General features: G+C 45.2%; 1 protein-coding gene across 1 annotated transcript in view; it reads left to right on the top strand.

Annotated features, from left to right (window-relative positions):
- The window catches only part of OTOG (otogelin), a gene marked incomplete at both ends in the record, with an annotated part of 85,671 nt that overhangs the window by 34,660 nt on the left and 37,859 nt on the right, over positions 1-13,152 (top strand). The window contains 6 exons of the mRNA XM_082629378.1: positions 4,759-4,866; positions 8,317-8,455; positions 9,957-10,091; positions 10,385-10,531; positions 10,827-10,946; positions 12,839-12,955. Of these exons, the coding sequence (XP_082485504.1) occupies positions 4,759-4,866; positions 8,317-8,455; positions 9,957-10,091; positions 10,385-10,531; positions 10,827-10,946; positions 12,839-12,955 (766 nt within the window). The remainder of the gene's footprint in view (positions 1-4,758; positions 4,867-8,316; positions 8,456-9,956; positions 10,092-10,384; positions 10,532-10,826; positions 10,947-12,838; positions 12,956-13,152) is intronic.

The following is a 13,152-nucleotide window of genomic DNA, read 5'->3' on the forward strand; positions in this document are numbered from 1 at the left end:
TCTGATGCAATTATGGAGAAAGGAAGGGCAAGAAACCAATATTTACTGTGTATCTACTAAGTGCTAGGCAGTGTGCCCAGGTCTATAATCAAATTCTCGTAATGACCTTGGGGAGAAGGCGTTGTTGTCCTTGTTTTACACATGAAAAACTGGAGGCTTAGAAAGGTTAAGTGGCTTCAGGTAGCGCACTGTGGATTAAGCACATGCTTTTTTATTATTTTCCTGCTTCCTCTGACAATCGCGATGAAATGTTGGTAATGGAGTAAAAAAAAGTATAAATCACCAGGGACAAAGGGAACAGGGATGGAATGACAGTGGCATGAGATGGGTCAATAGTTTTTGAAGAAGGAACGAGGGTGGCTATGTAGAAACTGACATTGCAAAGCAGAGGATGACAGCTGATGCTTGTAGAGAAGGAAGGCCAAGGAGAAACAGCCTACATGGTGTTGATGCTTGAGGAACAGGAGGCTCCAGGCATCTCAGAAAGAGGGGTGGTGGGAGCAAGACAGGAGGATGAGGTGCAAGTTTGGGTAAAGAGCAGTTAAACTCCCGGATTCCCTAACCCCATCCAGCAGAGAAAGGTGGTAAGAGTTTCTAGAAATGTCAAGTCAGAGGCTTTGATCTCGGGGACACAGGCAGGGATGAGATGTAGAGTGAAAATAGGGAGATTGACTGAAAGCCTGCTGGGACCCAGCCTTCTTCCCCAGCTTGGTTCCCAGGATGGTGGCATCAAAGTTTTTGCCTCCCAGGCCAGAAATGAAAGATGGTTCTTCTGCAAATTGGCTGGGCCAAGAGAAAAAAAACTCTAGAAACTGACATTTTGGGGGTTCCACAACAAAAATGATGGCCCCCCCTTAAATATGGAGCATCTAATCAATATTTCGTGTCTCACTCTATTTCCTTTTAATTTTTTAAAAGTGAGGCATAATTAATATACAGTAAAACACACAGATTATAAGTATACAGTTTGCTAAGCTTTGATAAATTTATACCTTCTTGTAACCCACATCTCCTCCAAGATAGAGAACACTTCTTTCCCCTCAAAAAATTCCTTCGAGGGCTTCCCTGGTGGCGCAGTGGTTGAGAGTCCGCCTGCTGATGCAGGGGACACAGGTTCATGCCCCGGTCCGGGAAGATCCCACATGCCGCAGAGCGGCTGGGCCTGTGAGCCATGACCGCTGAGCCTGCGCATCTGGAGCCTGTGCTCCACAATGGGAGAGGCCACAGCAGTGAGAGGCCCGCGTACCAGAAAAAAAAAACAAATTCCTTCGAGCCCTGTGCTTTTTCCTAGTTAGTGCCTCCCCCATCCCTCCACCATAGTTCTTCATTTTGGCATAGATAGTCTCTGCCTGTTCTAGAACTTCATGAAAGTAGAATCATGCAGTATCTACCCTTTGATGTCTGGCTTCTTCTCCTTAGCATATGTCTTTGAGGTTGATCCACGTTGTTGCATTTTCCAGTAGTTTGTTTCTTTTTATTGCTCAGTAGTATTCCATTGTATGAATATACAATAGTTAATTTATTCACTCAAATGTTGATGCATATTTGGGTTATTTACAGTTTGGGCTATTTTAAATAAGGCTGCTTTCTCTTGGATGAATACTTCAGCATGGAATTGAGTCCTAGGGTAGATGTATGTTTAACTACATAAGAAATTGCCAAATTACTTTCTTGTACGACTTCACCTTCTCATTGCGTGAGAGTTCTGGCTGCTCCACATCCTCACTAACATCTGATGTTTTCATTCTTTATCATTTTTGTTATTTTAGTGAGAACTTAGTCAAATAACATTATGGCTTTAATTTGTATTTCCCTAATGACTAATGATGAGTACTTTTTCATGTGTTGTTTGGCCATTTGTATATCTTCCTTTGTAAAGTGTCCATTCAAGTCTTCTGCCTACTTTTTACTTAGCTGATTTTTTAAAAAATTGAGTTGTAGGGACTTCCCTGGAGGTCCAGTGGTTAAGACTCCACACTTCCATTGCACGGGGCCCAGGTTTGATCCCTGGTTGGGGAACTAGATCCTGCATGTATGCTGCAACTAAGAAGTCCACATGCTGCAACTAAAGATCCCATGTGCCACAACTAAGACCCAGTACAGCCTAAATAAACAAGTAAATAACTTTGCTTGTAAAAAAAAATTGAGTTGCAGAAGTTATAGATTCTGGATGCAAGTCCCTTGTCAGACATCTGTATTGCAAATATTGTCTCCCAGTCTGTGGTTTGCCTATCCATTTACTTATAGTGTCTTAATAAGCCTAAAAACTTCTGATGAGCAGAAGTTTAAAATATTGGTGATGTTTACCTTATCACTTTTTTCTTTATGATTAGTGCTCTCTGTGTCCTAAGAAATCTTTGCCACAGTTCCAAAGATATTCGTCTATGTTTTCCTCTAGGAGCTTTATAAATTTTGCTTTTACATTTGGATCTATAATCTATCTAAAATTATTGTATTTTGTATATGCTGTAAAACGGAGTTGTTTCATTTTATTTTTTCTGATGGATATCCAGTGGTTATAGCCGCATTTAAAAAAAGACTTTACTTTCGCTATTGAATTGTTTTGGCACCTTAAAAAAAAATCAATTGACTGTATAAATGTCGGTCTATTTCAGGACTCTTTATTCTTTTTTTTTAACATCTTTATTGGAGTATAATTGCTTTACAATGGTGTGTTAGTTTCTGCTTTATAACAAAGTGAATCAGTTATACATATACATATATTCCCATATCTCCTCCCTCTTGAGTCTCCCTCCCACCCTCCCTAACCCACCCCTCTAGGTGGACATGAAGCACCGAGCTGATCTCCCTGTGCTATGTGGCTGCTTCCTACTAGCTATCTATTTTACATTGGGTAGTGTATATATGGCCATGCCACTCTCTCACTTCGTCCCAGCTTACCCTTCCCCCTCCCCATGTCCTCAAGTCCATTCTCTACCTCTGTGTCTTTATTCCTAGGACTCTTTATTCTGTTCCATTGATCTATTTGTCTATCTTTAAGCCAATATCACACTGTCTTGAGTTTTGAAGGTTTATAGTAAGTCCTGAAATCAGAAATTGATAGTGCTCCGACTTTGTTCCTTTTCAAAGTTTTTTTTGGCACATCTAGGTCTTTGAATTTCCATGTAAATTTAGGACCAGCTTGTCAATTTCTACAAAACAGCGTCTGGGATTTTGATTGGGATTGTGCTGAATCTATAGGTCACTTTGGGAGAACTGACATCTTCATATTAGTGAGTCCTCCGATCTGCAAATATGTTGTTATTGCTCCATTTACTGGGCCTTCTTTAATTCCTCTCAGCAGTGTTTCATAGTTTTCACCTAAAGTTTTGTACATTTGTCATTGAATTTATTTATAGATATTTGGTGTTTTTGTCGTTCATTCCATCTAAGTTGTCAAATTTATAGGCACATCTATGATGATTTTTTGCCTATTTTATCAGTAATGGAGAAGAACGTTGAAATCTCCAACTATAATTGTGCTTTTGTCTCTTTTCTCCTTTTAGTTCTATGAGTTTTTGCTTCTGTTTTTGAAGCTCTCATACTTGGTGCATGCCCATTTAGGATTCTTACGTTCTCTTGATAAATTGACTCTTTTGTTATTGTGAAATAGCCCTCATTATTGCTGTTAATACTACTTATCTTGAAGTCTACTTTGTCTAATGTTAATATAGCCACCCTGTCTTGTGACTAGTGTTTGCATGATATCTTTCCCCATCATTTTACTTTTAGCTTATCTGTGCCTTTATACTTCAACTGTGTCTTTTGTAAACAAAATATAGTTGGGTCTTGTTTTTTCACCAGTGTTACAGTTTCTCCCTTGTAATTAGAGGGTTTATACATTTGCCTTTAATGTAATTGGACTGAATTTAATACTACCATCTTGTTACTTGTTATCTGTTTGTCCTATCTTTCTTTTTCTTCTTTTCTTTCTTCTTTTGGGTTAAGTATTTTTTAGTATTCTATTTTTTTCTCCTTTATTTCATTTCAAATATATATCCTGGTATTTTTTATTTTTGTGGCTCTCTAGAGATTACAACATGTATCTTTCATTTATCACAGTCTACCATGAATTAATGTTTCACCACTTTAGGTAGAATACTTGTAACAGTCTGCTTTCATTTACTTCCTTCTTGTCCTTTGTACTATTATTGTCATACATTTTACTTCTACATGTGTTATAAACCCCACAATTCATTGACATTAATCTTGTTCTAAATGCTCAGTTATCTCTTAAAGAAATTTAAAATAATTTAAAAAATATTTACCAACATATTTTCTACTTTTGGAGCTCTTCATTCCATGTGAATCTGAGTTTCCATCTTCCTGAAAAATTCCCTTTAACATTTCTTTTCAGTGCAATCTACTAGTTACTCTATGAGCCACCTGGGTAGGGAGGGTCAATGCCCATGTCCATGGTCTGTTCATTAGTATACATCTAATGCCTACGGGACAACTGGCATCCAGCCTGGCTGGCGGGTGGGGGGCAGCACGTGGCTGGTAGAGCTTATCCTTGCTTCCTGATGTATGGCAGAGACTTCTGAGCTGGGCCAAGTCTGTCTCTGGTTTTTCCAGTTACCGAGGTACCTCTGAACCCCACTGGGCAACAGCAGGATGGTGGTGGGTACATGGTCACTCTCTTCCAGGGGGTAAATGCTGAGAGCCACTCCTGGGCATCCGTGTGGATACAGGGTCCTCCACAGGTGACAGAGATGGGAAGGGTGCTCTCCTGACCACCTGCTTGCTGTGTCCTTATAGCCTGCTCAGACACGGGGATGCCTGTTTCCTGCCAGAGGAGTGCCCATGCACTTGGAAGGGGAAGGAGTACTTCCCTGGGGACCAGGTCATGTCTCCCTGCCATTCCTGGTAAGTGAGGGCCCCATCCAGTCTCTGCTTTTTGCTGGGGGTGAGGATGGATATGGGATGCATGATCATGAGTACAATCTAGCGTCCCCCCTTCAACCATGTTCATATTCATGTTGTGTGTTTCTGTGCTATGTAGGGGTTTGTGTATATATACAAGTGTACACATAGAAAGAATTTTGGGGAGTGTTTTTGTGAGTATTTACACGAATGTGAGTTTGATCAAACATGTATATGAATGTGTGTAGATGTGTATTTGTAATCATGAGGATGTGTTTGCATATGTATATGGATGTGCAAGTGTGGGCACGTGTCCAAAATGCATAGACTGCATATGTGAATGTGTATGCACATGCATATATATGAAAAGATGGGCATTCATAATCCTGAATATGTTAGTGAATACATACAGTTATGAATTTGTGTATGTATTTAGCTATATTTATATACATTTGTGTGCATCTCCATCCATTTAGTATGTGGGGACATGTATGTGCAAAGTGTGTGAATATATGCATACACTGGGTGTGCATATTTGTATTTACATGTAAGTGAACAATATGTAAAATGTGCCTTTGTGATTTCCTATGAATATGTATATGCTTATATGTGAGAGTAAGTTTATATGTGAATATATTTGCACACTGTATATCTGTTAATATAAGTATACATACGTGAGAGTGTGTGTACCTGGATTGAATTCTTTGAAAACAGGCGTGGGGCCAGTTCTGTAGAGCCTGCCCTGGGCCAAGCAGCAGGGAATGGAAGTGGGTAGAGACTCAACCTCCTAAATATCCTCTCAGGCTTCCACTCCTGCTGTGCCTAACTCACGTTAATTCACTTTCCAAAGGCTTGGCTCCTGGAAGTGTCTATGGCGACTCTTTTTTTAAGTAACTTGTTTTCCCACTCTCCACCTGTCCTCTGTTTCTGGGAGAGCTGAGCATCTCTCCCACCTTGTAACCACCTAAATCTTGAGGTTCCCCAGTGACCCCCCCCCACCCCCGGCAAAGGCCTTATAACTACCCCAACAGCTAATGAGGCCCTTTCAACCCATGCCTTCCAGGCTGGGCGGCCTCTGTTGTGGCCTCCTTTGCCAGATGTCCTCTGTGTTCCTGGCACACAGAGGCATGTGGAGCCTCCCTGACATTCCCCCTGTGCCCTTGCGCTCCTGCAGAGGGCCCGACCTGGGCTTTCCAGGGCTCTGAGAGTCCAAGGGCTCCTCCAGCCCTGATGTGTCTGCAGGATCAAGGTGGCCCTGCCACTGCCCCAGGGGGTCAGGGGACACATCAGGGACCCCTGAGCCCTGGCTCCTACAACTCTCTGGAAAATGGCCAAAGCACATCAGCTAGACTAGTGGGGCTAGGATGAAGAGGGGAAGGAAACAGGACGAGGACCCCTCAAAGAGGTCTGGCCAGCTCATACCAGTGGAGGTCTCCACCCATTGGAACCTATTCCTTCTTAGCCCCACATCACGTTCCAGTGACCGTCCAGGGGGTTGGGCTGGGCACAAGACCCTGTGTAAAGTAACTTCAGGTCAGGCTTGGTGTATTGATTCCTGGTCTGGTGTTTCGGAGATGGGTGTGTTCTGTATGAGCCCTTCCCAGCCACTCAGCTCCCCTGAACCCTTACATCTCTTGTAGGCTGAGGAAGGTCTCCTAGACTTCTGGATTCATCTCACATTAATGAGTGTGTGCTCCATCTCTCTGCTCCCTTTTTATTGCAGAACTTCTCAAAACAGTTGTCTATATTTGCTGCTTTCAATTCCTCTTCTCCCATTCTCCCTTCCATTCCACGAAAACTATCCCTACCAAGGTCACCGATAATCTCCATGGTGTTATATCCAGTGTTGATCGCTTGGTCCTCATCTTCCTAGACCTATTAGCAGCATTTGACACAGTCAGTCATTTGTTATCATTCTCTACCGTCATACCTTTCTTCATGTGACTCTGGGATTTCCCACCCTCTTGATTTTCCTCCTGCCTCTCTTGCTGCTCCTTCTCCATTTCTTTTGTTGATTCTTCCTCTTCTCCAAATTCTTAATATTGAGTGCCCCGAGGGACCTCTTCTGTATTTATACTCATTCTCTTGGTGAATTCACCCAGTCTCATGGTGATAAGGCCCATCCATAGGCAGCTGACTCCCAAATTTCTACCCATAGTCCAAACCTTACTCCTGAACTCCAGACTCGCACATCCAACTACCCACTTGACATCACCACCACATGTGTGTCTAATGGACATGTCAAACACCAGCACGCCCAAAACTGAACACCTGATCTTCCCCCTCAGACCTGCTTCTCACTCAGCCTTTCCCATCTGGGTGGGGGAAGACTTCATTTTTCCAGTTGCTCAGGCCAGAACACCTGGAATCATCCTTGAGTTCTCTCTCTTACTACCTTCATCCAAGCTGTCTGAAAATCCTTTTGGTTCTACATTCAAAATAGATCCAGAATCTGGATCTCATTCCTGCACTGCTGTTACCCTGCTCTGAGCCACCATCATCTCTTTCCTAAGTTGCAGAAAAACCTCTCAATTGATCTTCCTGCTTCCACCCTCCAGTTTAGGCTCAGCACAGCAGCCAGAGTGGAACATAAATCATCCTGTTACTCCCCGTGATTAAATCCTCCAAACACTCCGGGTCTCACTCCTACCATTCTTACAATGGCCTTCATGGACCTATGGGATCTGGACCTCTGTTACCTCCCTGAATTCCTCCTCTCCTCCTACACTCTCCATTCTAGCTGTGTTGTCTTCCTGAGGTTCTTCAGGACCTTTGCAAAGTCTGTACCCTCTGCCCAGGATGCTCTTCTTCCAGATGTCCATATACTTAATTTTCTCACCTCCATTAAATCTCTGCTCACATGTTCCTCTGTCCACCTTATTTGAAGTTACAACCCACCCCCACACACATTCCCAATCCCCTTTATCTTGCTTCTTCCCCCCCATAGCACTCATCACCTTCTTACCCACTCTATTACCTTCTCATGCTTACTTATTATTTAGTGTGTAGCTTCCTCCTCTAGAATATGAGCTTCACAAGGGCAGAGGTTTTTTGCTGTTTTGTTCACTGATGTATCTGAAACTCCTAGAATAACGCCTGGGATATGGTAGATGCTTATGACTTGTTGAATGAATGAGTGAATGAATGAACGATTGGAGTGGTAAAGAGAGTGTGGACGTTGGAGTCAAATAGATCTGGATTCAGTCTTGGCTCTGTTATTTGTTGGCTTAACCTCTCTGAGCCCCAGTGTGTCCTACATAAAATGGGGACCCACCCTGCCACCCTTTGGACATCTCTTGGAGGTCAATGATGTTTGTTGACCTCTGGCCCAGGGGCACACAGTGGGCACTCAATGGGCACACAGTGGGTGCTCGATGGGCAGTGGCTCCATCTTGGATATTCAGGGTGGGGGCAGGGCATGCCCTGTCAGGGGTCTGGGCATGTGTGTTTCAGCGTGTGCCAGCGCGGCTCGTTCCAGTGCTCCCTCCACCCCTGTGCCTCCACCTGCACCGCCTATGGCGACCGGCATTACCGCACGTTTGATGGGCTCCCATTTGACTTCGTGGGAGCATGCAAAGTGCACCTGGTCAAGGTTAGTGCCTGGGTGTGTACCAGCTGGCTCTACAGGGACCCAGAGAAGCTGGGTGGGAGGATCTAAGCCCTGGTGTGTGGCAATTTAGAGACTCAAGGAAGTGCTAAGGAGCAAGATTGGGGCTGGACAGAGCCCACCAGTCTGCCTGTCCTCCTGCCGGTCACCATTATAACCTTGCCCCCTTGGGTGCCAGTGGTTTTTCTGTCTGTAATAGTAAAAGCAAATGATTTCTGGGCTTTTATTATATCCCTGGTGGCCTACCAAGCCATTTTAAAGCATTATTTCACTTAACTCTTACAGCAAGACAGAGTTTATTGAGCCCATGTTATAGCTGGAGTAACCTGGGCTTAGGGAAGTTGGTATCTCACCCGAGACCACACAACTAGTCAGGGACAGAATTGGGGTCAGGTTGGAACCAAGAAACCTGACTGGAGAGTTGGTGTGCAGGCAGGATCCCCTCCAGAAGGAGAAAAGGGTACCAACAGGGCGGGTGGGAGAGTGCCTCAGACACATTCAGGGACCTTGGTTTTGCTAAGGGCCTGTCCATCTCATTATATGATAGTAAAAGTAATAATAATAATAATGACAAACCTTGTATGGAATAAGTCCGATCTATGGGGCAGGCACTGTATTAGGGTCTTTCACATAATTTCAATAACTCCACAAGACAACGATTATAGACCTTGTTTTATTTTTTAAATTTCAAAGGTTTTGCATGCTCTTCACTAACATTTAAAACAATATAGAAACATATATTAAAAACAAATATTCCTCTTCACATCTCTTCTGTTCCTACTCCCTGCTGAATAAGCACTCATAACAGGTAGGTGTGAACCCTGCAAGATCATTTTCCATAAGACAGACAGACAGACACACACACACACACATTTTGTTTAATTTCTATGAATAGAATCCCACAATTTGCTTTTATCACTTACTAGTATATTTTGGACATTATCTCATATAGTCAGTAAATTTTTCTTCTTCTTTTTGTAGAATTCCACAGAAAAGATGTACTCCAGTTTGTTTTGTAATTCGCCATTGATGGACATTTTGGTTGTTGTCAATATTTAAATGCTCAATGAATACTTGTGTGGATGTGTCTCTAGATGCTTAGAAGTAGAATTGCTATAAAAGTTATACGTTTAGAATGTTGTCCAGTGCCTGCAAATTGCCCTCTAAAAAGGCTTACATTACCATCATCAGTGTGTGTAAGACGGTGCCCCTTTCCCTACACCCCTGTGAACACCAGTCATCCCTATTATATATTCATTCATTCATTCATCAGATACTTTTTGGAGAATCCCTACATGCTAAACACTGCACCAGGCACCCAAAACAAAACTGAGCTTCAGAGAACTGAAGTAAGTTGCCCAGAGTCGCAGCTCATATGAAGCAGAAGTGGGTTGAAAACTATTTCAGAGCCGTGTCCCTCTACCCCATGCCTCTCAGCAGAATCTCTTCTCTCCCTGGTTTATTGCACTAACTTATTTCTCCTCAGAGCACATCAGATTTCAGCTTCTCTGTGATTGTAGAAAACGTAAACTGCTACAGCTCTGGCATCATCTGCAGGAAATTTATTTCCATCAACGTTGGGAACTCACTCATCATCTTTGATGACGACTCAGGAAATCCCGTAAGGCCTGGTGCAGGTGAAGGTTGTATGGACAATTTGCTGGTTAATAGTGGGCAGAAGAGGGCTAAGGACTGGTTTCCTTACCACAGCACTTTCTCTTGGAGCCACTGAGTCCGCAGCCCAGATTGAATTCCTTGGCCACGGCCAGGAGCCCAGAGGTCAATGTCAGGGCATGAGGGAGGCAGAGGAATTGGTGAACTCCTGGGGCCGGGCAGTGACTTGTGGCCAGGCCCAGCTGACCCAGGTGTTGGGGGACACTCTGGCCTCAGGAATGGCCACCTCTGTCCCCCTAGAGTCCGGAGAGCTTCCTGGATGAGAAGCAGGAGGTCCACACGTGGCGAGCAGGGTTTTTCACGCTGGTGCATTTCCCACGGGAACACATCACCCTCTTATGGGACCAGAGAACCACGGTGCACATTCAGGCGGGGCCACAGTGGCAGGTAGTCACGTGATCAGTGACCCTCACGGGCCCTGTGCTCCTTCCTAGAGCCAAGCCAACCCACTGGGTGTCCTTGCATGAGCTGTACCCTTGCCAAAGAGCCAGGAGCATCATGCCTGCTGTCCTATCTGCCCCACCCGACTCTGGGCCCCTTCTCCTCTGACTCTTCTCTCTCTGCACACTGTGACCCCAGTAGTTGCTTCTGGGCCCACGACAGACTCCTAGGCTTAGGGCGACCCCTCTGCCTTTGGCTCACCCTCGGAATGCCTGAAACTGACCATTCTCTCTTCTTTCAGGGCCAGCTGGCAGGACTCTGTGGGAACTTCGACTTAAAGACCATCAATGAGATGAGGACCCCAGAGAAGTTAGAGTTAACTAACCCCCAGGAGTTTGGCGGCAGTTGGGCTACAGTTGAGGTAAAACCTCTCCAAGCTGGCTCACTCCTCTCACCCAAATGGACCCTGGTCACACTGAGAGAAACTGGCCACAGGTCAGGGGAGAGGGACATTGGTGCAAGGCTGCTCCTGCAACCTCTCTCTCAGCTTCTGACCCAGCATCCTCAGCCCTGGACTCTGTCCTGTGGCCTGAGGACATGCACCATCCCATCTCACACATCAGACCCCAGACCAAGCCCTGGTAGGAGGGCTGAGGCTGGGAAGGAGACAAAGTTTCTGTCCTAGGAGAGATGACCACCTAGTAGGGAAGATGAGTCTTGTTGAAGCATTACCATCTTACCCATCTCTGTGCCCCCGGTGCCTGGCGATAGGTCTGGCACACAGGAGAGACCAAGAGAGACCCGCACGGGTTGGGGCAATTAGAGAAGGCTTCCTGAAGGTGGTGGTACTAGTGTGGTACTTAAAAGATAGACCATATTTGGATGGAAGAATGTATCAGAGCGAGGGAGGACAATATTAGCAGAGGCAGAAATGATGGGGGATGTCTCTGGGGTTTGGGAGATGTCTGAGGCTGCCAAGCTGTGAGTGATGGGGGGAAACGTCACTGAGCTGACAGCATGAGATCTGGGTTCTTGTCTTATTCTTTTACTTAAAAAATTATTTTCTTTTGTTTTTCTTTTGTTTGTTTTATTATTTGGGGTTCTTGTGTTAGATCATCCAGTGACTTGCTGGGTGACCTTGAATAAGTCCCATCTTCTCTGTGAAGTGAAGGGGCTGGGAGGGGGATAGTGAATAGATTTCATTTCATGTGACAAATCTGATCAGTCAGATGAGGCTGCCTGGGCAGCTATGTTGAGAAATACCAGCACTTGTGTCAGGCTCAGCTGGAAGAACTGTGAGTGATTAGTTATGTCTGCCATGGGTGCTGCATTAGAGAGTGGTGATATGAGTGTTAGATATTTGCCTTTCCTGGACTGAGTGATCTTAGGTTCCTAGTTCTCTGTTGGGGAGTAGGTGGAGATAAGTCTATGTAGACTGGTGTCAGGGGAGCAGTTAGTCATGGCCTGGAGCTAAATGTAATCCTGAGGTGGGGCAAGGCTGTTCTCACAGCCTCAGAAAAGTATGCTCTAACCCATTCCATTTTAGAGAAGCTGAGGGGGTGACTAACCTTTATTGCTTCCCTCCTCTCACCCTTCACTGTCATTTCTCTCTCAATAATCCCCTTGGGCATACCCTGGGGGGCTCTAGTGACAATGTAGGCCAGGGGAGGAGGTTCAGCAGACCTCAGGGAAATCTGTATTAGTCTTCTATGGCTGTGTAACACCATAACTGCAGACTTAGTAGTATCCAACCACACACGTGTATTATCTCACAGTTTCTGTGGGTCAGGAGTCAGGGCACAGCTTGATTCAGTTCTCTGCATACAGTATCACAGGCTGCAGCCAAGGTGTCAGCCAGGGCTGGGCTCTCATCTGAAGGTTCGACTGGAGAGGGATCTGCTTCTCTGACCACTCATGTGGTATGGCAGACATTCCTTGTAGTCATAGAACTGAGAGCTTTAGTTTTTTTGCGAGCTGTTGGCCCAGGACGACCCTCAGCTCCTAGAGACCACCCACCATTCCTGCCACGTGCCATTCCCAGCCAGCAAGGGAGAGACTCCAGCCAGATGGGCTCTGCACTCTTATGTAACATGATAATGCAGTCACTGGCACATAACCACATCCATGTGTCACCTTTGCTGTCTTTTGTCGACTTGTCAGTTTGGTCCCTCCCACATTCATGGGCAGGGGATTATACAAGGATATGAGCACAGGAGGCCGGGATCAAGGGAGCCACTCTAAGAGTCTCCAGCACATCAGGCAACAGGGATTTGAGGGGTAGGGAGATCAACAGCTCTGCCTTTGCCCCCTCAGTGCCCAGACACCCTCGACCCCCGAGACACATGTGTCCTGAATCCTCTCCGAGAACCCTTTGCCAAAAAGGAGTGCAGCATCCTGCTCAGTGAGGTGTTTGAGACCTGCCACCCTGTGGTGAGTGGAATCCAGGCTTGGCTACTACTGGGCCCCCTTCCCACCTCCCTGGAATCCCTTCTGCTCTCAGACCCTCCATGCCTTGGAGAGACACCTCAGGTCTAGAGGAAAGATTCACCTCTGTCATTCCCTTGCGTCTGGTCTGCTTGGATGAGTCTGCCCTGTTTCCCTGGGACAGACACAGTCAAACAGCTTCT

The sequence above is a fragment of the Mesoplodon mirus genome (genome assembly GCF_964341445.2).
Source record: "Mesoplodon mirus genome assembly, chromosome: 7".
Taxonomy (NCBI): domain Eukaryota; kingdom Metazoa; phylum Chordata; class Mammalia; order Artiodactyla; family Ziphiidae; genus Mesoplodon; species Mesoplodon mirus.